Source organism: Diabrotica virgifera, chromosome 1 (assembly GCF_917563875.1).
Source record: "Diabrotica virgifera virgifera chromosome 1, PGI_DIABVI_V3a".
Taxonomy (NCBI): Eukaryota; Metazoa; Arthropoda; class Insecta; order Coleoptera; family Chrysomelidae; genus Diabrotica; species Diabrotica virgifera.
The window spans coordinates 251,877,086-251,903,291 of NC_065443.1; the positions used below are offsets into that span (position 1 = coordinate 251,877,086).

At 31.8% G+C, this 26,206-nt stretch overlaps 1 protein-coding gene across 3 annotated transcripts in view; it reads right to left on the reverse strand.

Annotated features, from left to right (window-relative positions):
* LOC126883266 (putative ATP-dependent RNA helicase TDRD12) overlaps window positions 1-26,206 on the reverse strand; it is a 176,857-nt gene that overhangs the window by 113,307 nt on the left and 37,344 nt on the right. Inside the window, exons 1-2 of one of the 3 annotated variants that reach the window (XM_050648596.1) lie at window positions 23,159-23,381; window positions 18,257-18,452 (exon numbers count right to left, since the gene is read on the reverse strand). In XM_050648596.1, the coding sequence (XP_050504553.1) occupies window positions 18,257-18,452; window positions 23,159-23,164 (202 nt within the window). In that variant the 5' untranslated portion in view covers window positions 23,165-23,381. Of the gene's footprint in view, window positions 1-18,256; window positions 18,453-23,158; window positions 23,382-26,206 lie in introns of those variants that run through there. The other 2 variants (XM_050648605.1, XM_050648591.1) reach the window with 2 other exon arrangements.

The window sequence follows — 26,206 nt, forward strand, 5'->3', positions numbered from 1 at the left end:
AAACACAGTGTTTTTAAAACTTTTTTGCCTCTTAGTATATTTTCATATTATAAAAATGTAAATTATAGATTTTTCATATACCAGGTCTCTATAATCGTACTTAATCATATTCAAATAGGTGGTGGATTTGCCAAATATTCAAAATATCTCGATAAAAACTGGCTTTTCGAGAAAGTACTGAGAGACAAAAAAGTTTTAAAAACACTGTGTTTAATACTTTAAATACGTTAAAATACTTTAACAATAATTTAATACGAACATAAACAAGAGTTTAGGGAGGTTTAAGGGAACAAAACCCCCATAAAATTTTTATGGGGTGCACAAATTTCACTATAATTTTTTTTAAGATGTTCCTACCATAAGAATGCCACACGTCTATTTTCAATAAAAAATCTCTAAAAGTTTTCGAAATATTGAAAAAAATTTATTTTCATTTTGTAACTTCAAAGGGCTATAACTTTTTTTATGTGCACATTTGTACTGAGGTAAGTTAGGTTCAATCAACATATTTTTGACCCCAGAATCTGTGGTATAATTTATGACCAATCTTTTCGGGACACCCTGTATTATTACAATGACATATACAATAAATTTCATTAGAATATAAATATTTTTCCCTTATTCCGCGACGATGAGCTGGTCAAATACCCAAGTAGGCGGAGGCCAATAAACTAAAGAAGAAGAATATACCTATACTAAATTTACAATCAAGATGCAGTAGAAATAAACAAACCAAGACACGTTAAATGCTACTAGGAGCACTCCCGAATCATAATTTACAATGTATATACATTGTAAATCCCAAATTATGATTTCCAAAGTTTGTACATTGTAAATTATCATTTACAATTTAGTATAAATATAACCAAACATAACCATATAGTAATAGTAGAACTATGTAACGTCACGGGTCGTTTGAACTATTTTAAATCACAGAAGATTTTAAATTTGTACTTCAAGTTATTATTGAGTTTTTGAAGCGTGAAATTTTGGATCTCTAGAACTGAGAGAAAAGAGCTTTGAGATGCTACGTGTTCTCGATATAGCAATATGAACTTGAAGGCAAGAACACATAAATAAACTACAGTCAATTGAAATGTGGTGTTACAGAAGGATGCTTAGAATAGCATGGATATAGAAGAAAACGAACACGGAAGTATTGCGAGAAATGGGCAAAGAATGCGAAATAATAAACACAACAAAAATAAAAAAGTTACAATATCTGGGACACGTAATGAGGGGACAGCGATATGAAATGTTAAGACTGATAGTACAGGGAAAGATAAGAGGCGGAAGGAGTATAGGAAGCAGGAGAGTGTCATGGTTGAAGAAATTAAGGGACTGGTTAAATGCAGTTCTATAGAACTCTTCAGAGCAATGATAGATAGAGTAAAGGTAGTGATGATCTATTATCCAACCTCCGATTAGGAGACGACACTTAAAGAAGAATAGGGATTCAAAGGAGTAGTGATGCGCAATACAAGGTGTCGCTTGCTGATAACATCTCTAGCCACTCCTACTCAATTCTTATCCTCACCTCCAACAAGTGTGACTTAATCACACGGGTGGACCCTGGTAAACCTGAGCAACCCTTCCGGAGATTGGGTAACCAACCCCAGTGGAAAGTAGGGTCAGGTCCGACGAGGAAGGGAGAAATGGCCCTCCGAAAAGGGGGTTTCCAAAATCTGCTCGGTGAACTGAATAGATATAACATAGATACAACAGCTCTGCAGGAAATGAGATGGACCGGGATTGGCACCATCGACAAAAGACACCGCATTATATTCTATAGTTGCAACTCTAAAGACCACGCACTAGGTACTGGCTTTATTGTAAATAAAAAGGTTAAACACCTCGTAAGAAATTTTCGTGCTATGAACCCTAGAATGTGTATCCTGGGACTAAGGGGAACTTTTTTTACCTATAGCATTTTAAATGTGCATGCCCCTACAGAGGAAAAAGAAGACGATGTCAAAGAAAAATTCTATGAAGACCTAGAAGTTGCATACCATTCATGCCCAAAGAATGACATCAAAATTATTTATGGTGATCTCAACGCAAAAATAGGAAAAGAGCCACAATACCTACCAACGATAGGTAAGCACAGCCTCCATGAAGTATCCAATGACAATGGCATCAGACTAATAAATCTAGCAACTTCCCTTAACATGGTCATTGCCAGCACATGCTTCCAGCGAAAAAATATTCATAAGGGAACGTGGATATCTCCAGATGGGGTTACAGTAAACATGATCGATCATGTTATTATTGACTCTAGACATCACTCAGACGTAATAAACGTATGCAGCAGACGAGGGGCAAATGCAGACTCAGATCACTACCTAGTGGAAAGTAGAATAAGAGCCAGAATCTCAAACATTAAAAAAGAAAAAGGATCCAAAATTGAAAAATATGAAATAAAAAACTTAGCAACAACAGCAAAAGCGCCAAATACAAAGAATATATAAAAGGAAGGCTAGAAAACAGACAAAAGCACGAGAATATAAACAGAGAATGTGAAGCGTATAAAAACATCATACAAGACGCTGCCAAAGAGACCTTGGGTCTACAAAAAAAAGGTCAAACCAACTGAAGGGAAGTGGTTCGATGAAGAGTGTCGTAACATAACAGAGAGAAAAAATAATGCATATCAACGACTACAACAACGACATAGAACAAGACAGGCAGAGGAGGAATATAGAATGCTAAGGAGGGAAGAGAAGAAAATACACCGCAAAAAGAAAAGAGAACATATAGAAAAAGAACTCCAAGAAATTGAAGAATTAAATAAACCAACAGAAACCAGAAAATTCTACCAAAAACGTGACAAAAGCAGAAAAGAATTTAAACCAAGAACAATGATGTGCAGAGACAAAGAAGGAGATATACTAACAACAGAGTGAAATACTGCAAAGATGGACTGAATTCTTCAAAGAGAAGTTTGAACAAAACGGAGATCCACTATACGATGAAATTATACTGGATCAAACGGATACCAGAGAAACAACCCCCCTTCAGTAGCTGAAATGCAAGAAGCAGTTACCAGATTGAAAACAACAAGTCACCTGGATTGGACAACATTAGCGCAGAATTAATAAAAGAAGGCGGAGACTCCCTATTGAATGCGATACACGAACTTATAGTGAACATATGGAATAATAAACAACTGCCACAAGACTGGAATACCGGAGTAATCATTCCACTACATAAAAATGGAGATCAGCTTCAATGTAGCAACTACCGGGCAATAACGCTACTGACTGTGGCATATAAAATACTGTCAAATATTGTGTATGAGCGATTGAGACCATATGCGGAACAAATAGTTGGGGATATCAATGTGGTTTTGCAGGCAGAAGTCCACAATAGATCAGATCTTCGTTTTGAGAAAAATCTTGGAAAAGACTAGTGAATTGAATATAGAAACACATCATCTCTTCATTGACTTTAAGAGTGCCTATGATAGTATCGATCGAGAATTTCTGATCAATGCCCTGAAAGAGTTTAATATTCCAACGCATCTCATTTATATAGTAAAAGAAACACTTAAAGTACAAAGCAGGGTTCGAATTCAAAACGCACTAACAGATACAATCCATGTTAGAACGGGCCTACGACAGGGAGATGCCCTATCCTGTATTCTATTCAACATCACATTAGAGAAAATAATTAGAGAGTCAAAAGTCAACACCAGAGGAACAATAATAACAAAAAGTGTACAAATATTGGCATTTGCAGATGATGTTGATATCATAGCTAGAAACAAAAGAGAAATGATAGAAGCATTTAATGCTATAGAAAGAGCGGCACAAAACAGTGGCCTAATTATTAATGAAATGAAAACCAAATACATGAAGGCCAGCAAATCGACAGGCCAAAGAAACCTGCAGAATCTGACAATAGGAGACTATAACATCGAAAGCGTAAAATTTTTTACATATCTAGGTTCACTAGTTACCGCAGATAACAATGTCAGCGAAGAAGTTAAGAGAAGAATACATATTGCTAATAAAACATATAATGGACTCATCAAACATCTAAGATCTAACAACATCACAAGAAAAACCAAATGCAAAATATACAAAACCCTGATAAAACCGGTCCTTATACAGGGTGTTTCATTGGGAAACGGAAATACTTTAATTGTAAATAGAGGTCACCGAGGCGGTTCTAGGTATACTACATTTTTTGCCCTACCGACTTTTATAACCGAGTTACAGGGTGTTTTATCGATTTTGCCAATTTCTTTCCTAAGCCATAACTTTAGAACCACCCTGTATATTTTTTTGATATTTGGTACACATGGGTCTCATCCAAAACCCAAACGACCGACAAACTAATCACAAGAAAAAGCCAGGTCCGGATTAACAAAAAATTATAAAGTAATTGTGACCTTAAAACAACACCCTGTATATTGAAATTCTGAAAATCTGTTTGCATATTTGAAAAGAGCACAAAAAACTAAGTCTAATTGTTCGCTTCAATTTTTCGGCCAGACAATTTTATGACGTTAATTTTAAAATTATATTGAATTTTTTAAGAACTCTGACATTAAAAAGAAGCTATTATTAACTTTTAATTATAAATTATTAAAGCTATTGAATAAATACTTATTTTAAAATTAATCAATACTTATTTACCACATTGGAACGACCCAATTATTAATCATAAGAAAAATCCAGGTCCGGATTAACAAAAAAAAAGTAATTGTGATCTTGAAACAACACCCTGTATATTGAAATTTTCAAAATTTGTTTGCACATTTGAAAAGAGCACAAAAATCTGAGTTTATCGGTTTGCTTTAATTTTTCGTGAAGGAAATGTAATGACTTTAATTTTGAAATTAAATATATTGATAATTTTAAGAACACTGAAATTAAAGAGCAGATTTTTAAAGCACTTTTAACAATAAATTATTCAAAGTTATTAAATAAATACCCATTTTAAAAATAATCAATAAGTATTTACGACATTCGAATGACCCACTTACAAATCACAACAAAAATCCAGGTCCGGATTAACAAAACAATATAAAGTAACTGTAACCATGAAACAACACCCTGTATATTGAAATTTTCAAAATCCGTTTGCACATAGGTATGAAAAGAGCACAAAAAACTAAGTTTAATCGTTAGCTTCAATTTTTGGCCAGACAATTTAATGAATTTAATTTTGAAATTATGTCGAAATTTTTAAGAACTCTGGGAACTCATAATAAAAATTTCGATATAATTTCAAAAGTAATGTCATTAAATTGTCTGCCAAAAAATTAAAGCGGGACATTAAACTTAGTTTTTCGTGCTCTCTTCAGGTGTGCAAACGTATTTTAAAAATTTCAATATACAGGGTGTTTTTTCAAAGTCAGAATTACTTTGTATTTTGTTGTTAATACGGGCCTGGATTTTTCTTGTGATTAGTAAGTAAGTCCTTCTAGTGCTGTAAATAATAACTGATTATTTTTAAAATTAGTATTTATTCATTAACTTGAATGATTTATTAATAAAAGTGCTTTAAAAACCTGCTTATTAATTTCAGGGTTCTTGAAAATTTGAATATATTTAATTTCAAAATTAAAGTTAATAAATTGTTGCACAAAAAATCAAAGTGAATCTATAAACTCTGATTTTTGTGGTCCTTTCAAATATGCAAACAATTTTTGAAAATGTCAATATACAGGGTGTTGTTTCAAGGTCAAAATTACTTTATGTTTTTTTGTTAATCCGGACCTGGATTTTCCTTGTGATTAATAATTGGGTCTTTCCAATGTGGTAAATAAATATTGATTCATTTTAAAATGAGTATTTATTCAATAAATTTAATAATTTATAATTAAAAGTTAATAATACCTGCTTTTAAATGTGGAGTTCTTAAAAAAATTCAATATAATTTCAAAATTAAAACCAAAAAATTGTCTGGCCGAAACATCGAAGCGAACTATTAGACTTAGTTTTTTTGTGCTCTTTTCAAATATGCAAACAGATTTTTAAAATTTCAATATACAGGGTGTTGATTTAAGGTCACAATAATTTTATAATTTTTTGTTAATACGGACCTGGATTTTTATTGTGGTTAGTATGTCGGTCGTTTGGGTTTTATATGAGAGATATGTGTACCAAATATTAAAAAAATATACAGGGTGGTTCTAAAGTTATGGCTTAGGAAAGAAATGAGCAAAATCGATAAAACACCCTGTAACTCGGATATAAAGTCGGTAGGGCAAAAAAATTTAGTATACCTAGAACCGCCTTGGTGACCTCTATTCATCATTAAAGTATTTCCGTTTCCCAATGAAACACCCTGTATATGGATCAGAGACATGGACACTGACGAAAAGCGATGAGAACTTATTAGGTACGTTTGAACGAAAAATCCTTAGACACATACATATATAAGGGGGTGAAAGAAAATGACGTATGGCGCAGAAGATATAATTTTGAACTATACGCAGCATACAACGAACCCGACGTCATAACATCCATAAAGATCGGACGTCTGCGCTGGATGGGCCATGTTGAACGAATGTTGGAGACCGAAACACCAAAACACATAATGAAGCAAACACCAGTAGGGAGAAGGTCAAAAGGAAGACCCAAACTTAGATACATGGAACAAGTGGAACAAGATCTGAAAACACTTGAGATTACCCACTGGAAGAACAAAGCAAGGAACAGAACAGAATGGCGGAAAATCCTAGAACAAGCCAGGACCCAAAAAGGCTTGTCGAGCTACTGATGATGATGATCATGACTTAAAGAAGAAGAACGCTCCGCCCATCATCCTGTAAAGCAACAGCTGGAGCTACTTCTTCTGGTATCATATTTTTTTAGTGCAAGTTTTAAGCAGAAGACAACAAAAAAACCTACAGCCGAACTTAACACGTACAATACCACAGTAAACTTATAATGCTGTTTCATTTAAGCCACTATTTCACATTAATAACAAAACGTTTGTGTACAATAGGGTGGAGCGCTGTTATATGGAGAAAACTGAAATAACAATTTTTACAAACGCGGGGTGCGGAATCGACGCTACTGTGGGAAAGGATTGGAAAAGTTAATTGTCATTTTTTTATATTGTGACTCTAACATCTGCCCCAACGTGATTCAAATTTTGAAATTTGAAAAAAAAAATTTTTTTTGCATTTTTATCTACGCGGAGTGCGGTATCAATTCGCTTCTAGGATATGAATTGAAAACTACAATAACACTTATTTCTATTTTTATCAGAATAACTGCCCCAGCGCTATTTAAATTGATCTATTTTGAATTTCGCGCCAACCCTCGACCTAACGCTGCAACCAAAGAGTTATAACCTGTCACAGAAATCGACCTTCACTCTCCCACTCAATTTCAATTATAAGTAAGTAGAACACAAAACAATATTAGCTAGAATTATTATAGTTTTCCACGATAAGTATATAACATTATTGAAACCTTATGAAGACAGGAAGGACGAAGACGGTTACAAAAAGAAGCTATTAAAGTTTGGTGAGGATCGCAAGAAATTGTTTGATATTGCAACTGCAACTTGCAAATGTTTAAATGTTTAGAGTTCAGAGATTGCAACTGTCCTAGAAACCGAAAGATTCCAATACCAGAACGAAATTTCTTAATCGGCCAACGAACTGACCATAAAATAATGATTATTAGTTTAGATCGTAAAGCGACCAAAAAAATTGAGATGGATTTACATAGATTACACCAACAAGAGTAACGTGAAGAACAAATAGTCTTGCAAATATGGGTGAAATCCATTCCTAGTACTTCTATTACCTACAACTTCAAAGATACAACCGAATGTTCAACAGCCAGATACATTAAACAAAAGCGGTGAAATTGAGAACTTCCAATCGCAATCGATTATTTCCACTTCTTCACTCACAATGACTGATGTCACATTTCCGGTTGTTGCCAGAACATTAGATCGTTATGGGGTTTCAGATCGTGCTGGAGTAGCAATAATTGCTGCAGCTTTCCACGACATTGGTCTCATTACTGAAAACGATTCATCACGGGTTATAGAAAGAAATAGAGTTCGACGAGCTCGTTCTAAAGCTAGGACTACTTTGTAACTCTAATCTGACATTTTTTCCCTCGAACTCTATCGATGTAAATCAAATAATGGCTGTTGGTTGTGATGGGACTGTCGTTAACTAAGGAAACAAAGGTGGCGGTATTCGTTTATTGGAAATCAAGTTTCTACCTCCACTCCAATGGTTTATATGCCAACTAAACGCCAATGAACTGGCATTGCATCATCTTTCTCAACATCTAGATGGCACCAGAAGTGGACCAAAAGGTTTCACAGGTCCCATTGGCAAGGCAGTTACTAACTGTGAAGTATCACCCATTGTTCCGTTTGATGCAATTAAATGTACGTTGCCCGATATTACCAAATCGACACAGGAATTAAGCACCGATTAACTATATCTACTACAAATATGTCAGTATATCAATAGTGGACATTGTGATGAAAATTTTGTGAAAAAAAATCCTGGTAAACTAGTTCACCCTAGATGGTTGACAATGGTTAATCGGATATTGAGATTATATGTCTCAAGCCAAACTCCGTCAGAAAACCTAAGTATACTAAGCACATTTATGTTAACGGTCTATGCTCCTATGTGGTTCAGGATCAAGACTAGGTCAATTTGTATTTTTGGTGCCAAAAATCCACAGAGAACGGCAGTTCTCACCAGTGGCGCACAACACCCCTACAAACGACACTATATATACACGAAATTTTCGATTTTCTAAACCTGACTGAATGGAAAATTGGGCCACATCCCATCTTAAAGTTTACGAAAAGACTCGTCCATCCATATGTTACTTCTCCATTTTGGTCCAAGGGTGTGGAATTTACGGCCCTTCCCATTTAAAGCCTGTTTTTCGTTCTCGTCCCCAAAACTCCCAAAAATTTCAAAAATTTAAGCCCGACCTTTGCGGCTTCTGATAGCATAGATCATTTCCAACGCATGTTTAATTTTGAAAATCGGTTGTACCATCCAAAAGTTATCGAGCTCAGAAATATGACTCAATTTTTATTTAAAAAATGGAAAATGTTTGTGGATATGTATGTTTGTATGTATGTATGTGGAAAAGTTAAACCGATCTGAATTTTTTTTTCTGTGTTTCAAGAGGGTGTGAGGGCCGATTCAGAACCGGTCTAATTTTTGACTTCTGACTACCCGTAAGTTAGCTAGAGGACTAAGTAGATACAAAATAGCATATTTTTTGGGCGTATATATCTTAGGTTCAAGAAAAGACAGGACAACCGCAAATACACCAAATTAATAGAGTTGAGTTAAGCTTTCAAATGGCCCTTAAGCGATCAAGCTGAGACATACGCACTGCTCACCATAGCCAAAAAACTGAAAAATTAAACTTTGAAAATTTTGGTTTTTGGACAATTACTCAAAATTTCAACCTACGAATTGCGCCAATAACTGAGCGTTTGTAGAAGGACTCAGGACGCGTCTAACGGTGTATACCTTATATCTGGGAAAATTCGAATTTTTAAGTTATAGGGTTCATAAGTATGATCAAATCTATTTCTTATGGAAAAACGGTTTTTCAAGCTCAATAAATAATTCCTGTAATACGTTCAGTTATCATACTCGATCTTGGATGCATCAGATACTACTTGTCAATACGTTTCGAATTCATGTTTAGTGATCAACATCAGGTAAGCCGTTCAGAAATTATAGAGCTCCAAAGGTATAATTAGTCCAGGAACTGAAATTTTTCACTTCGCAATTTATACAGAATGGATAGATTTGTTTAAAAATTTGACAATAAGTAGTGGATAGTCCAAGGATCAAAATCTATATGATGCCGAAAGACGCTTTTACCAAGGGGGTAGTTGCCACCTCATCTCGAGGGTGGAAATTTTTTTTTTATATTTTGACCGCAAATACTGGTAAAAATATTAATTATAAACAAAAAATGTTCATTATACATTTTTTTGATAAAATTAATAGTTTTCGATTTATTAGTTATCGAAGCTGTTAGTTTTATATGAATGTCCATTTTGGTCCAAGGGTGTCGATTTTACGGCCCTTCCTATTTAGGGTCTGTTTTTCGTTCTGGTCCCAAAAACTCCCAAAAATTTCGAAAATTTAAGTCCAACCTTTGCGGTTTCTAATAGAACTGATTCCACCTGGTGATGATGAACCTTTCCAACGCATGTCTAATTTTGAAAATCGGTTATACCATTCAAAAGTTATAGAGCTTAGAAATGTGACTCAATTTTTATTTAAAAAAGGGAAAATGTTTGTGGATATGTATGTATGTGTGTTTGAAAGTTAAACCGATTTGATATTTTTTCTCTGTATTTAAAGAGGGGGTCAGGGCCGATTTAGAACCGGTGTAGTTTGTGACTTTTGACCACCCATAAGCCAGCTATAGGACTTTGTAGGTACAAAACGGCATATTTTTTGGGGGTATATACATATATTCGGATCAAGAAGAGGCATGAGAACCGCAAATATATCAAATCAATAGTGTTGACTTAAGCTTTCAAATGGTGTCCAAGCCGTCAGGATCAGACATACACACGGCTCAGTATAGCCGAAAAACTGAAAAACTAAACTTTGAAAATTTTGGTTTTTCGACAATTACTCAACATTTCAACGTACGAATTGTGCCAATAACTTAGCGTTTGTATAAGGACTCAAGACGAATCTAACGATGTATACCTCATATCCGGGAAAATTCAAATTTTTAGGTTATAGGCTTCATAAATATGATAAAATCTATTTTCTGTGGGAAAAACGGTTTCGAAAGCTAAATAATTCCTGTACCTAATAGCTTCAGTTATCATACTTGACCTTAGATCCATCAGATACTACTGGTCAATACGTTTCAAACTCATGTTTACTGATCAAAATCGGTTAAGCCGTTTAGAGAAGTTATTAAGATACAAAAGTATAATCCAATTAACGATTATTCCCCAAATGGTTTATGAGTTGTAGTGGTTACGACGCTAAATTTGATCTGGCAACGGGCAATCCGACTTCATTTACCGGCCATCTCAATATATTTTTTTTCAATCTATTTCGAATAGAAAAAAATCTAGTGTACATTCGATGGACACTAGATGATTTGGGAGATAATGCAACAAAGGTGACCATTTATAAAGCTTGACGTGTAATAGAGGAACATTGCATTCAACTTCATACATTTAATTTATAAATAACTTTGAAAAACTCCTGATATAAGAATAAAAAACCGCTAAACGCCGTAAAAATGAGTGGCGCATAAACTACAAAAGATCTGATATGAATGTTACGTGGCGCGAAAATGGATTTTCATTTGATGCAAAACAAAATTCTAGTTTTATTTTAAAAGATTTTTCCATAATATTTGCTAAATTTGAAGTAAACGCGCCACAAAAGAGTTTCAAAATTCAAACTGTATCAAAATTAATCTTTTGTGGCGCGTTTACTTCAAATTTAGCAAATATTATGGAAAAATCTTTTAAAATAAAACTAGAATTTTGTTTTGCATCAAATGAAAATCCATTTTCGCGCCACGTAACATTCATATCAGATCTTTTGTAGTTTATGCGCCACTCATTTTTACGGCGTTTAGCGGTTTTTTATTCTTGTTTATATAATACGATAAAACTGTCGCGCTATTTGCCAAACCACTTGAAAAATGTTATTGTCCCAGTCATACAGAGAAATGCATTCTTTGGACATTCAGAGAATCTACTACTAGGAATGTTAGCTGACAACAGACAGTACATCAGAGAAGTTACACTCCGCAGAATATTGAAGATCAGAGAGACATCCTACATAGAAGCCTTACATATTTTCCAAGTACCTACTTTAAATATGGATGCTGATGATTACATCGATATGATAGATTGGAAAACACAAGACAGAACCTCCACTCACGAAGAATTTAAGTACCGAAAGGATATCTATTTCGAAAATACGAAAAAATGTCATCTAAGTTTTTCATTCGAAAATGAAAGACGCATCAATTCCGCACACCGCGAAAATGAAATTCGAAAAAATAAATTTGCGCTCCACCCTAGTGTACAAGTATTGTTCGCACAAAATATCTAAACGGGTTCAAACAAGAAAAACATCGCTAATAAGACATAAAATAAAATTCAAACAAATTAAACAAGTTTTGATCGAAACATAAGAAAACAAAAAATCTGAGTTTCTAGTTAATTTTGCACATCAGTGTACTATAGTACCTACTAAACATTCTGATATTCTTGTTCTCATGATCATTTTTCAGTGCGTCACAGTTTTTCGATTTCTCTCTAATGCATTAAGTTTGATGAGACGGAAAAAGCGGTAGCTCCGTGATTAAACACAAAAATAATGCAGCATTACAATGGTTATATACATAAGATGTCTATTCCTAACCTACGTTTGATTCGTTGATATTTAGAATGCGCGTTTTTTCTAGCAAATCAAATACACGTATTACGAACATTTGACGAAAACTTCGTCCATTTTGGCCATTTTTTAGAAGTGTCAAAGAGTCAAGTGACGGTTATTATTCAGGTCAGTATTTTGTGTACCTGTCATTTTGAAATTTCGAATTCGACTTGTGCTTCACAACTTTTTTGTACATTATTTTGTGTTTTGGTTTAGAATTTAGTTCGTTAAAAGTTAGTTTTGTATTTTGGTTTAGAATTTAATTCGTTAGAAGTTAGTTTATACTCCAGGTCATTATGCAAGAAAAATATCCATAGTAAGGAGACGTAACTCATGGCTGAAGAACCTTAGGAACTGGTTTGGATGTAATAACAATGAATTATTTAGAGCCGCGGTTTCAGAAATAAAGATCGCTCTGATGATTATCAACTTTTTAAGAGGAGACAGCACCTAGAGAAGAAGATAAAAACACAGTTTATGGATAGTTTTGTGTCATTTTTTAATGTTTCCATATTTATAAATTTAATTGACAATATTGTTTACTTTTTAATTTTATTCCCCTTTATAAAAATACCTACATGTTAACATATTGTGTAAAAATCAAATCTACTAAATTACTAATTAGTTTAATTCCACAAGCTTTATTCATCTAAAGTACGATTCTGGCATCTGTCAGATTCGTCAATAATTACATGAAATAAGTCTCGACACACCCACACACCCAATACAGTATATGACGTCATAATTAATGACGCACTGAAAATGATGACTTTGTGCTTCACAACTTTTTGTACATTATTTTGTGTTTTGGTTTAGAATTTAGTTCGTTAAAAGTTAGTTTTGTATTTTGGTTTAGAATTTAATTCGTTAGAAATTAGTTTATACTCCAGGTCATTATGCAAGAAAAATATCCATAGTAAGGAGACGTAACTCATGACTGAAGAACCTTAGGAACTGGTTTGGATGTAATAACAATGAATTATTTAGAGCCGCGGTTTCAGAAATAAAGATCGCTCTGATGATTACCAACTTTTTAAGAGGAGACAGCACCTAGAGAAGAAGATAAAAACACAGTTTATGGATAGTTTTGTGTCATTTTTTAATGTTTCCATATTTATAAATTTAATTGACAATATTGTTTACTTTTTAATTTTATTCCCCTTTATAAAAATACCTACATGTTAACATATTGTGTAAAAATCAAATCTACTAAATTACTAATTAGTTTAATTCCACAAGCTTTATTCATCTAAAGTACGATTCTGGCATCTGTCAGATTCGTCAATAATTACATGAAATAAGTCTCGACACACCCACACACCCAATACAGTATATGACGTCATAATTAATGACGCACTGAAAATGATGACTTCCCTTGTGCTTCACAACTTTTTTGTACATTATTTTGTGTTTTGGTTTAGAATTTAGTTCGTTAAAAGTTAGTTTTGTATTTTGGTTTAGAATTTAATTCGTTAGAAATTAGTTTATACTCCAGGTCATTATGCAAGAAAAATATCCATAGTAAGGAGACGTAACTCATGACTGAAGAACCTTAGGAACTGGTTTGGATGTAATAACAATGAATTATTTAGAGCCGCGGTTTCAGAAATAAAGATCGCTCTGATGATTACCAACTTTTTAAGAGGAGACAGCACCTAGAGAAGAAGATAAAAACACAGTTTATGGATAGTTTTGTGTCATTTTTTAATGTTTCCATATTTATAAATTTAATTGACAATATTGTTTACTTTTTTATTTTATTCCCCTTTATAAAAAATACCTACATGTTAACATATTGTGTAAAAATCAAATCTACTAAATTACTAATTAGTTTAATTCCACAAGCTTTATTCATCTAAAGTACGATTCTGGCATCTGTCAGATTCGTCAATAATTACATGAAATAAGTCTCGACACACCCAATACAGTATATGACGTCATAATTAATGACGCACTGAAAATGATGACTTCCCTTGTGCTTCACAACTTTTTTGTACATTATTTTGTGTTTTGGTTTAGAATTTAGTTCGTTAAAAGTTAGTTTTGTATTTTGGTTTAGAATTTAATTCGTTAGAAGTTAGTTTATACTCCAGGTCATTATGCAAGAAAAATATCCATAGTAAGGAGACGTAACTCATGGCTGAAGAACGTTAGGAACTGGTTTGGATGTAATAACAATGAATTATTTAGAGCCGCGGTTTCAGAAATAAAGATCGCTCTGATGATTACCAACTTTTTAAGAGGAGACAGCACCTAGAGAAGAAGATAAAAACACAGTTTATGGATAGTTTTGTGTCATTTTTTAATGTTTCCATATTTATAAATTTAATTGACAATATTGTTTACTTTTTTATTTTATTCCCCTTTATAAAAAATACCTACATGTTAACATATTGTGTAAAAATCAAATCTACTAAATTACTAATTAGTTTAATTCCACAAGCTTTATTCATCTAAAGTACGATTCTGGCATCTGTCAGATTCGTCAATAATTACATGAAATAAGTCTCGACACACCCAATACAGTATATGACGTCATAATTAATGACGCACTGAAAAATGATCATGAGAACAAGAATAATAAGAAATTTCTGACTACGAATGTGCAATCAATCAAGAACAAGTCTGACTAATTGGCTCTACCAAAGCCATTTTTCAGAGGAAAAAACCGTGAATAGATTGTTTAAGAATACATATAGGCTATTGATTATGTTCAAAATAAGAGAGCTAAAAGGAACTACAACGTTAAAGGGATTTTATTGTCTCATATAGTCAAAGGACCTCTAAATTTGAAAAAACCGCGGAGTGCTACCATTTAAATTGGTGCGTTTTTGAGAAAGGGTGAATTAGTCCCTAGGCACAGGGTGAATTTTTGGGTAAAAGATGCCTACAGAAAAATTGTTCCAGGTTAAATTTACTATCGAAATATTACATTAAAAAAAAATAATAATAAAACGGGATAATACCCGAAGGTTGGCTGTATACCATCTAGTTAAATAAAATTAACATGAAGTAAAACTCCCACGTGTAGTTGGTATATTTAATAAAAATTCTAAAAAAATTTTAAAAATCCAAACGGATTACGTTCAAAACGTTGTCGGACTTATCAGTCCATCATCAGTGAACTCTCTGTCCTTGCTAAATAGCCACAATGCCAAACACTGGTCAAGATGTATGTTCTAACTACATGGTGAAATTTGTTAAATAATTTGGCTTATATTGGATGCCAACGGATTAGTACTAGGTACATGATGCTCTACTCCATTAATTAAGAGATTTTTTTTAAAGCTATTCATAATAAAAAAATCTCTTAATTAATGGAGTAGAGCATCATGTACCTAGTACTAATCCGTTGGCATCCAATGTAAGCCAAATTATTTAACAAATTTCACCATGTAGTTAGAACATACATCTTGACCAGTGTTTGGCATTGTGGCTATTTAGCAAGGACAGAGAGTTCACTGATGATGGACTGATAAGTCCGAAAACGTTTTGAACGTAATCCGTTTGGATTTTTAAAAAATTTTTAGAATTTTTATTAAATATACCAACTACACTAGGGAGTTTTACTTCATGTTAATTTTATTACATTTTAAAGTCAAAAATATTTTTATGTATTGTCCTTTTCATGAGCATTTTTCAGTACGTAACAAATGATAGGAAAAAGGGTAAGTCCGTGATAATACACATTTATGACATTTATTCTAACATGACATTTTAGTTAAATCTGACAGTTGTCACATTTTATTTTCAATTTGGAATAAAAACAAATCAAATGTGTTTCTTGCATTTATAAAATGGTATTTTCTTTGATCTGTATAGTCTTATAAATTATACAGATTATATTTGTAATATTATTATCTAATTAAAAAAAAATATTTTTTTATTATGGCGCCATCTATCGACAACTAGAATAACTAGAATAAATGTTGTAAATGTCTGTAATCACGGACGTGCCTTTTTTTCTGTCACATACAATTTAATGCGTTAGAAAGAAATCTAAAATCTGTGACGCACTGAAAGATGATCATGAGAAAAAGAATACAAAAATATATTCAAAAAAAAAGCAAAAAACAATACGAAAGAAAGCAATTTTGTTTTTTGCCATATAACTTTTTTTCCACGGGGATATAGGTATAGACATTGCTTCAGCAAAAAATAACTTACATTCTTTCTCTTCAAAACGACGTTTGGTAGAAGTTTCTAGGATATATATTTTCCGAAATAGGATTTTTCAAATTTCGCCGCTCACAGTATTTTTGGGCCATTTTCCCCATTATTTCGCAAACATTGTTCTGTAACTTTTTTTACGCATTTCTCAGTATATACAATGGTACATTTAGTAGAAAGAGGAGTCAATTACCTTTAAAATTGTCTACTGTATAAGGTTGCTTGACTCTTTTGAAGCAAGTTTTGCTTTTTCAAAATTTTATACTTTTAATGATTTTTGATATTTTTTAAATTTCTCATTATGACTTTTTTTCTTGTATATTTAGGTATATAAATTGTATAACAGAAAACAACCTATTTTCTTTACTTTAAAATGGTGTATTCCAAAAAAATCTAGGAATATTTTTAAAGAAGATTTCCTTAGGATATCCAAGAGTATCCGTAATTGAAAAAAAAAATTTATTTTTTTTTCAATTACAAGAATATAATTGTAAATTATAACATAATTTTTAATTCCAAATAATTTTTCTTAATAACACTTTTCGATATTATGAAATATAAAGGTACTTTACTCCTGAGCAAAATTCATATTTTTAACATACCTACCTCGTACACTTTTGATAAAATTTTATATCAAATCTGATGATTGCATTTTAGGTCTCGGACTAAGCAGAGCATTTTATAAAGAATAACTTTTTTTCATAAAATTAATACTAAAACAGTTTTCCATATGGTTCCAACTTAGTGGGACCTATTGCATGTGTATATGTCACATTTTGAAAAAACACATCTTGTTTAAAAATAGCCCTAGAATTTTTTACAGTACACCATTTTAAAGTAAAGAAAATGAACTTTCTTTTTTATTAGACAATGTATATATACCTAAATATACAATAAAAAAAGTTATAATGAGAAATTTAAAAATAATCGTAAAATATTTCAAAAATCATTAAAAAGTGTACAGTTTTGAAAAACCATACCTTGCTTAAATATAGCCATACGGCCTTCTACGATAGAACACTTTAAAGGTAATTGACTTCTCTTTCTACTAAATGTACCATTGCGTATACCTAGAAAGGCGTAGAAAAAAGTTACAGAACAATGTTTGCGAAGTACCAAGGAAAATATCCCAAAATCGATGCGAGTGGCAAAATTTGAAAAATCATATTTTGGAAATTGTAAATCACAGGGACTTCTACCAAACGCCATTTTAAAGAGGACGGATGGAAGTTTTTTTTCTGTGAAGCAATGCCTATACCTATATCCCCGTGGAAAAAAGTTATGGGGCAAAAAACAAAATTACTATCTTTCATGTTTTTTTCTTGCTTTTCTTTTGGATAGGTATATTTTTGAAAAAAAAAATGTTTTTGACTTTAAAATGTGATATTTCGATATAGTAAATTTAACCTGGAACAATTTTTCTGTATACGTGTTTGCACTAAATGTGCATAGAACTTACCCCAATTCGCCCTGTGCCTAGGGACTAATTCACCCCTTTCTCAAAAACGCACCACTTTAAATGGTAGCACTCCGCGGTTTTTTCATATTTAGAGGTCCATTGACTATATGAAACAATGAAATCCTGTTAACGTTGTAGTTTTTTTCTAAAATACATAATCAATAGCCTAATATATGGTTATTCAATATCTACTAAGCATTCTATATGTACAGATTGGGAAAATTTACCTCTGTTAATATTACTTTTAGGAAAAACAACTGATGAATTTTCTTTATAGTCAGTATTATAAGTACTTTCATTTGAAACACTCTGGTAATCTAATGCATCAGAAGACTCTTGTAATTCACTTGCAGCATCTCCTTCCTCATCTGGATCAGTCACATTGTTTTTGTTCCTATAGTGTAATCTCAGGGGTTCATCCCTCTAAAAAAATAAAATAACACTTATCATGCATAACTCCACTAAAAGAGCATTTGAAAGATGAAGGGCCGGTTTCACCAACATCAAATAAATCAATGAATAGTTTTATTCGTCGAATAAAATATATTAGTCGATTATATTTTTATTGCGTTTCAATTTTGATAATATATAGTTAGACTGACAAATTTTCTTTGTTATAGATGTTTAAAGAGATATTAACCATATTAAATTAACAATTTATTCAGAGAGGATATATTTATTTAATAAATAAATAAAATAAGTCTTATTTAACGTTAGTAAATGTGTCAGTTTTATTGGTCGAGTAACTTTAATCATTGAATAAACTACTATTCGTCGTTGATGAAACCGGTCATATATACTATATACAGAAAGGGACAAAATTATGGAATAAATTTATTTTCTCTAAAATGGACGACTTTGGAGATAAATCCCGAAACAGGTCGATATTTATTTTTAAATTATAATTTTTTGGAATGTATAATATCATACTCATATCGTCATTAATCTGTGTGTGATGACGTAATCGATGATTTTTTTAAATGGGAATAGAAGTCGTGTGGTAGCTCATTTGAAAAGTTATTCAATCCTCTATTCAGTAATATAAACAATAACATCAATATTTATACAGGGTGGCCAAAAAAATAATTCTTGAATTAATTGATTAATTGAAGCAAAAAGAATGCAGGTAATTTATTTAACTCAAAATACGTTTTTCTGCTGTCAGAAATAGAAAGAAATGTTTATTTGATAAATAAACATTACTTTTCGCTTAAATTAAATGTTAAGACTGCCAAGAGGCTGGCGGGAGGCTGTTTGACATTTAATTTAAGCGAAAATAAACGTTTATTTGCAAATAAACATTTTTTTTTCTATGTTCTGACAGCAGTAAAATGTATTTTGAGTTACATAAATTATATACATTCTTCTATTTGCTTCAATTAATTAATTCAAAAATTAATTTTTTGGCCACCCTGTATAAATAATGATGTTAATGTTTATATTACTGAATATAGAATTGAACAACCTTTCAAATGAGTTATCACACGACCCCTATTCCCATTAAAAAAAAATTATCGGTTACGTCATCACGCTCAGACGGATGACGTCACTAGTATGATATACACTCACGGACACAAAATTCCGACATCCAAAATTTTTTATTAAGTTTGACAATCTATAACTTTATTATTTGTACTCCGATTTTCAAGATTCTTGCATCAGTTTGTAGGTACATGTACCTATTGATGTCGTTCATTATTATTCCGGTAACAACCAATTTTTGCTTAGATGGCATTAGGTATACGGGGGGTGAATGTAAGCGTTGTAATTTCTCCCAACTTTAAAAAATTCTGTGGAAAAATTGGAGGGCTGAGTTTGTTTCATACTCGTTTTGTGTTATCCTGGAGGTATCACTAAGGTTTTGTTTTTTGAATTATCCGAGTATCTCTTTTGTTGTAAGAGCTATAAATAAAAACTTGCTTTGAAGGTTTATTTCATTAAAATTATCAAGCGCACTAAAATTAACAAAACAAAACTAACAACAAAACAAAACAATTCAATAGCGGGTATGTCCACCTCTTGCAGCAACGACTGCTCGCAGTCTGTTTGGCATCGAATAAAGATGTGATATCCTTGCTTGGGAATAGCCCGATATTCCTCTACGAGAGCCATAACTGTACCAAATTTTCTGAAGGCCTAGGATGTCGGCGAATAACTTTTTTTAATTCATCCCATAAATGCTCAATAGGATTGAGATCTGGGCTGCATGGGGACCATTCTAATCTTATCAATCCAACCTCTATTTTATGAGTCAATCAGTGTTTTTATTGTTACAAAAAATGGTACAGCTCTTACAAGAAAAGAGATATTCGGATAATTCAAAAAACAAAATTTTAGTGATGCTTCCGGGATAGTATGACAGTACTATGAAACAAAATCAGCCCTTTCATTTTTCCACAGAATTCTTTAAAGTTAGGGGAAAATACAACGTTTGAATTCACAACTGTATAATGCCATGCAAGCAAAATTTTTTTGTTACCGGAATAATACCAAATGATATCAATATTGTACCTACACATTGGTGCAATAATCTTGAAAATCGGAGCACAAATAATAAAGTTATAAATTGTCAAACTTAATCAAAAACTTTGGGTGGCGGAATTTTGTGCCGGTGAGTGTATACGCCAAAAAATCATAATTTAAAAATAAAAATCGACCTGTTTCGGGATTTCGCTCAAAAATCTCGCATTCTCGAAAAAATGAATTTATTCGATAATTTTGCCCCTCACTACATACAGGGTGGGGCATTAGTGTGACAAAGTCCAATTACTCGTTTGTCGTAAGAGATACGAAAAAAAGTTATTTAGGTAAAAGTTGGGGCACACATAGTACCATAATTTAAAAATATGTTCAAATATACAGGGGCGTCCGTATTGACAGGGTGACACAAACTTATGTTTTTTTAAATGGAACACCCTGTATATTTTTACATTTTTGAATTCTACTCGATGTTTCCTTTCTTAAAATATATGGTTTTGTAATATTATACGAGGTAGTTTAAAAGTTAATTACGTTTTTTTGTTAATTTCGTAGCAAAATCTAAACCCTGTAGAATTGTAGTGATTTGACATCAAATTTTCTATTTACATTCAAACGATTTTTAGTATAGTCTACTACTGTTAATCATTAATAGTATAGCGAAATGTTTAATTTTAGTATACAGGGTGGGTCGAAACTCGGAATGAGTATTTTCTGAGTTTTCTTAAATGGAACACCCTGTATTTTAGTATTGTAATGAAATGATATTTTATGGTACTTTTTTATTTCTTGAGCATTCCCTATACCTAAGTGCTTTAATTTGTAAGTTATTCGTGATTCTTTAAGCCAAATATTGATTGTAAGAAAAATTACGTGAAATTTTATTAGGTGGCTGTGAAAATATTTAATCAAAGATAATTTTTGGAAAAGAAATTAAATAATAATCTAGTCTGATCCTTAATTTATTACTATTGGATGAAATATCCAAATAAATTCGTAGTTAAGGTTGTTGATGCGCAAAATATTAATAAAAACATACAATATTCTACCTAGTCGGCTATGACACTAAATTTCCTTAAATTTGACATTATACTATTTTTACAGATCCAGTTGCTTTGTTACCATTACTAATATGTATTTTTCTTATGAGAAAATGAATAATAACATTTTGGTGTTAGTGGAATATAACAAAAATGTGCTACTAGCAATACGAATTTTTCATCAGAAATTCCCTGATAGACGACAACTAAGAAGAGAAACGTTTAAAAATATACTAGAACGGTTTCAACGGACTTATCACTTAGATTATGGTAAATCTGCTCGAATAAAAACTATTGTAAGTGAAGAAAGCAGCAATTAAATTTAATCCTTAGTGTCACTGAGGATCTGCATATTAGTACAATCGTTCTTACAATCTAAGTATCTAGTCTGTTGAAACCGTTTTAGTATACTTTCAAAAGTATCTCTTTTTGGTTGTCGTCTTTCAGGAAATTGCTGATGATAAACTTTTATTGCAAGTAGCTCATTTTTGTTATACTCTCCTAGCACAAAGCCATTTTAATCCGTTCCTCATTAGAAAAATTAATATTAGTAATGGTATCAAATCAACTGGAACTATATAAATAGTATAATGTCAAATGTTTAAGCAAATTTTGTGGCATAGCCAACTAGGCAGAATTTTGTATGTCTGATTCATATTTTAAGCACCAACAACCTTAACTACGAATGTATTTGAATATCTCATCCAATATTAATAAATTAAGGATCAGGCTAGATTATTATGTATTTTTTTTCGAAAAATTACTTCTGATTGGATATTTTCACGGCTACTTAATGAAATTTTACGTAATTTTTGTTGCAATTAATGTTTTCTTAAAGAATGACGAATAACTTACAAATTAAAGCACTTAGGTATAGGGAATGCTTAAGAAATAAAAAAGTAGCATAAAATATAATTTCATTACAATACTAAAATACAGGGTGTTCCATTTAAGAAAAGAAAATACTCATTCCGAGTTTCGACCCACCCTGTATACTAAAATTAAACATTTTGCTATACTATTAATGATTAACAGTAGTAGACTATACTAAAAATCGTTTGAATGTAAATAGAAAATTTGATGTCAAATCAAACAATTCTACAGGGTGTAGATTTTGCTACGAAATTAACAAAAAAACGTAATTAACTTTTAAACTACCTCGTATAATATTACAAAACCATATTGTTTAAGAAAGGAAACATCGAGGAGAATTCAAAAATGTAAAAATATACAGGGTGTTCTATTTAAAAAAACATAAGTTTGTGTCACCCTGTCAATACGGACGCCCGTGTATATTTGAAAATATTTTTAAAATATGGTACTATGTGTGCCCCAACTTTTACCTCAATAACTTTTTTTCGTATCTCTTACGACAAACGAGTAATTTGACTTTGTCACACTAATGCCCCACCCTGTATTTAATTTTATTTGTTATCGACGGTATATAATTAAATAGTAGGTGAGATATCAGGTTTTTGTGTCAAAAATAAAATTATTCTATTTTCTCGTCAAACTCAATATTTCGCCGATGGTAACCGGTTTCATCAGGAGTGCGTTAAAATTGTTATTAAAAACAATTAATAAATAGAACATATGTACCTATGTACTTACAAACATATAAAAACTCACAGAGTAAAATCATTAAAATATAAAACAACACATCACAGGACGTTCTAAATTACACTAAAGGTATTTTTAGTTGTAGAAATTATGTTTTTCTTTCCCATCTAAAAAATTCAGTTTCTATTTGTGTTTCTCTTTGTATATCTTTCAAATAAACTTATTTTCACAAAGAATCTGATTAAAAAAATAAATTCTTGATAGGTATTTTTCTACCTACAATATAAACTTACAACATTTTAAGGAAATACAAATTAACCAAAAACTCTTATAACAGAAAATAGTTTATGTTAAACACTCATTAACACACTGATATACTATCAACTTTAGATTTTTATATGACCTATGAAAATTTTTCTCTTTTAACATACAGGGTGATTAATTAGTAGGGTAAAGCTGAATAGATCCGCGATAGTAATAAGCACACCAGAAATGGTTTATTGGTGCCATATTTTTTTGTTGATTGTTAAAATTATTAGGAATGGTTGATATTGATAATTTTCTTAATATCGAATACAGGGTGAGTCAAAATGCAAGTACATTATCTTCTCAGTAATTTTAAATGGAACACCTTGTATTTTAAATATTGAAAAGTACTATACAGGGTGTTTCATTAATAATTGTCCATATAGTAACTGGAGAAACCTTAGAACAAAATACGAAGATTTAACCTAAAACATTTAAATAAAATGTGGTTCCTTACTGAGTTACAGGGTGTTTTATCTAAAAATTTAAAAACTATTTCTGCTCAGCATTTTAAAACTATTCGACGTATCCTTTTCATACTTGGCAGAAAGTGTGACTACTATACAACGTACTAAATTGTGATTAACAAACGTTTCTAGCTACTTCCAGAGGCGTGCGACAGGGGATAGTGAATGGTTGACCCTTCTCAAATTCTACGCCACTGGAGGAATTACTATTTTAGTGCCATTTTTAGAGTCTCCAATACTTTCTACGTAAATAATATACTCTTCATTGATAACGATAAAGTCATTAGTTTTCGAGATATTTGAGGTTAAATATGAAACGGCACAGTTATTTTGATTAATTTATGGTATGATTCATATGATTAAAATTTAAAAAATATTTGTACCCAGTACTTTAAAACTATTTGGCGTATCCTTATCATACTTGGCAGAAAGTGTAAGTTCTGTACATCCTACTAAATTAAGATAAATAAACGTTTCTAGCTACTACCAGAGGCGTACGACAGGGGATAGTGTCTGGTTGACCCTTCCCAAATTCTACGCCACTGACGAAATTGCTGTTTTAGTGTAATTTTTTGATTTTCCAATACTTTTTATGTAAATAATATACTCTTCATTCGTAACGATAAAATGATTAGTTTTCGAGATATTTGAAATTAAAAATGAAGCGACACAATACATTAATCAAAATAACCGTGTCGTTTCATTTTTAACTTCAAAGATCTCGAAAACTAATGACTTTATCGTTACGAATGAAGAGGATATTATTTTCATAGAAAATATTGTAGAATCCAAAAATTGAACTAAAACAGCAATTCCGCCAGTGGCGTACAATTTGGAAAGGGTCAACCATTCACTTTACCCCGTCGTACGCCTCTGGTAATAGCCAGAAACGTTTGTTTAACATAATTTAGTAGTTTGTACAGTACCTATACTTTCTGACAAGTATGAAAAGGATACGTGGAATCGTTTTAAAATGCTGAGCAAAAATACTTTTTATATTTTTAGATAAAACACCCTGTAACTCAGTAAGGAACCACATTTTATTTAAGTGTTTTAGGTTAAATCTTCGTATTTTGTGTCAAGGTTTCTCCAGTTACTATATGGACAATTATTAATGAAACACCCTGTATAGTATATTTTCATTTTCAATGGACCAGTAGCGTGGCCACCCAGATCGCCAGAATTTAATAAACTGGACTGATTTTTTTGGGCTTACGTTAAGAATGAAGATTATAAAATGCCCCCAACAACAAGGGATGAGACGAAAAATAGAATACAAGGTATATAGAGTGTTAATTTACAAATGAATTCTTCGTAGTGTAAGTAACTCATTCAACGACCATTTCTAGGCACGCATAAATGTGTTAGAAAGTCATTTTGAACACCTTATGTAATTAAATATTTTTCAATAATGTTGTATTTTGTGTTCATGTTTTGTTTTGTATAATTTTTTACTGATAAATTATTTTTCGTTCTTTATTTGTTACATTGTTACATTTACATATAAAAGTAGTTTTTAATAGTTTTCCCAAAATGTTGGATTTGGTGTTTGTGTGTTTAACAGTTTTATCAGTTAAGGAGATTTCGAATATAAAATAAAATACAGGATGTTCCATTTAAAAAACATAAGTTTGGTCTACCATTAGGTTATCGAACACCCTGTAACATTCTAACTAATTTTGTAATATGAATATTAAAGCTGTCTACAATTTTTGTTATTAACTTTTATTCCTATCTATTACTATAGCGGATCTATTGAGCTTACCCCACTGATCAACCACTCTGTATATTATTATACTACGTGACATTGAGATAACCATATTTTTAATTATTATAATACAGTAAACTGAGCTACATATTTTTAAAAATATGTATAATCTAAATACAAAGTTGCATATTTGTTTAATAATTGTTAGTTGCCAATCAATCATAACATGCTATTAAAATAAAATAACCTTGTTCTTTGCTTTTACAATAATATTGAAATATAAATGGAGTAAAAACAGACGTACTCGCAAACATTAAAGAAAAAACCAGAGTTAGAACATTGTCTGGTTATACCAAAAGATGCTATAAGGTCAAGCCAATATTTGAAAAATATATAAATTAAAACCACAGGCAAATACATAATATGTATGCACACCTATCAGTAAAAACAAATACTCATACGCCCGCAAACACATGCAAATGTATGAAGTCTATGAATGTGTAATGAAATAGTGTTCTACTTACATGCCGTTGCAAGGAATGAGTTGTAAAACCTTCAATAACATGATTTCTTGCTCAAATTATGCTAACAGGACAAAAACAAAATAAAACAAGACAA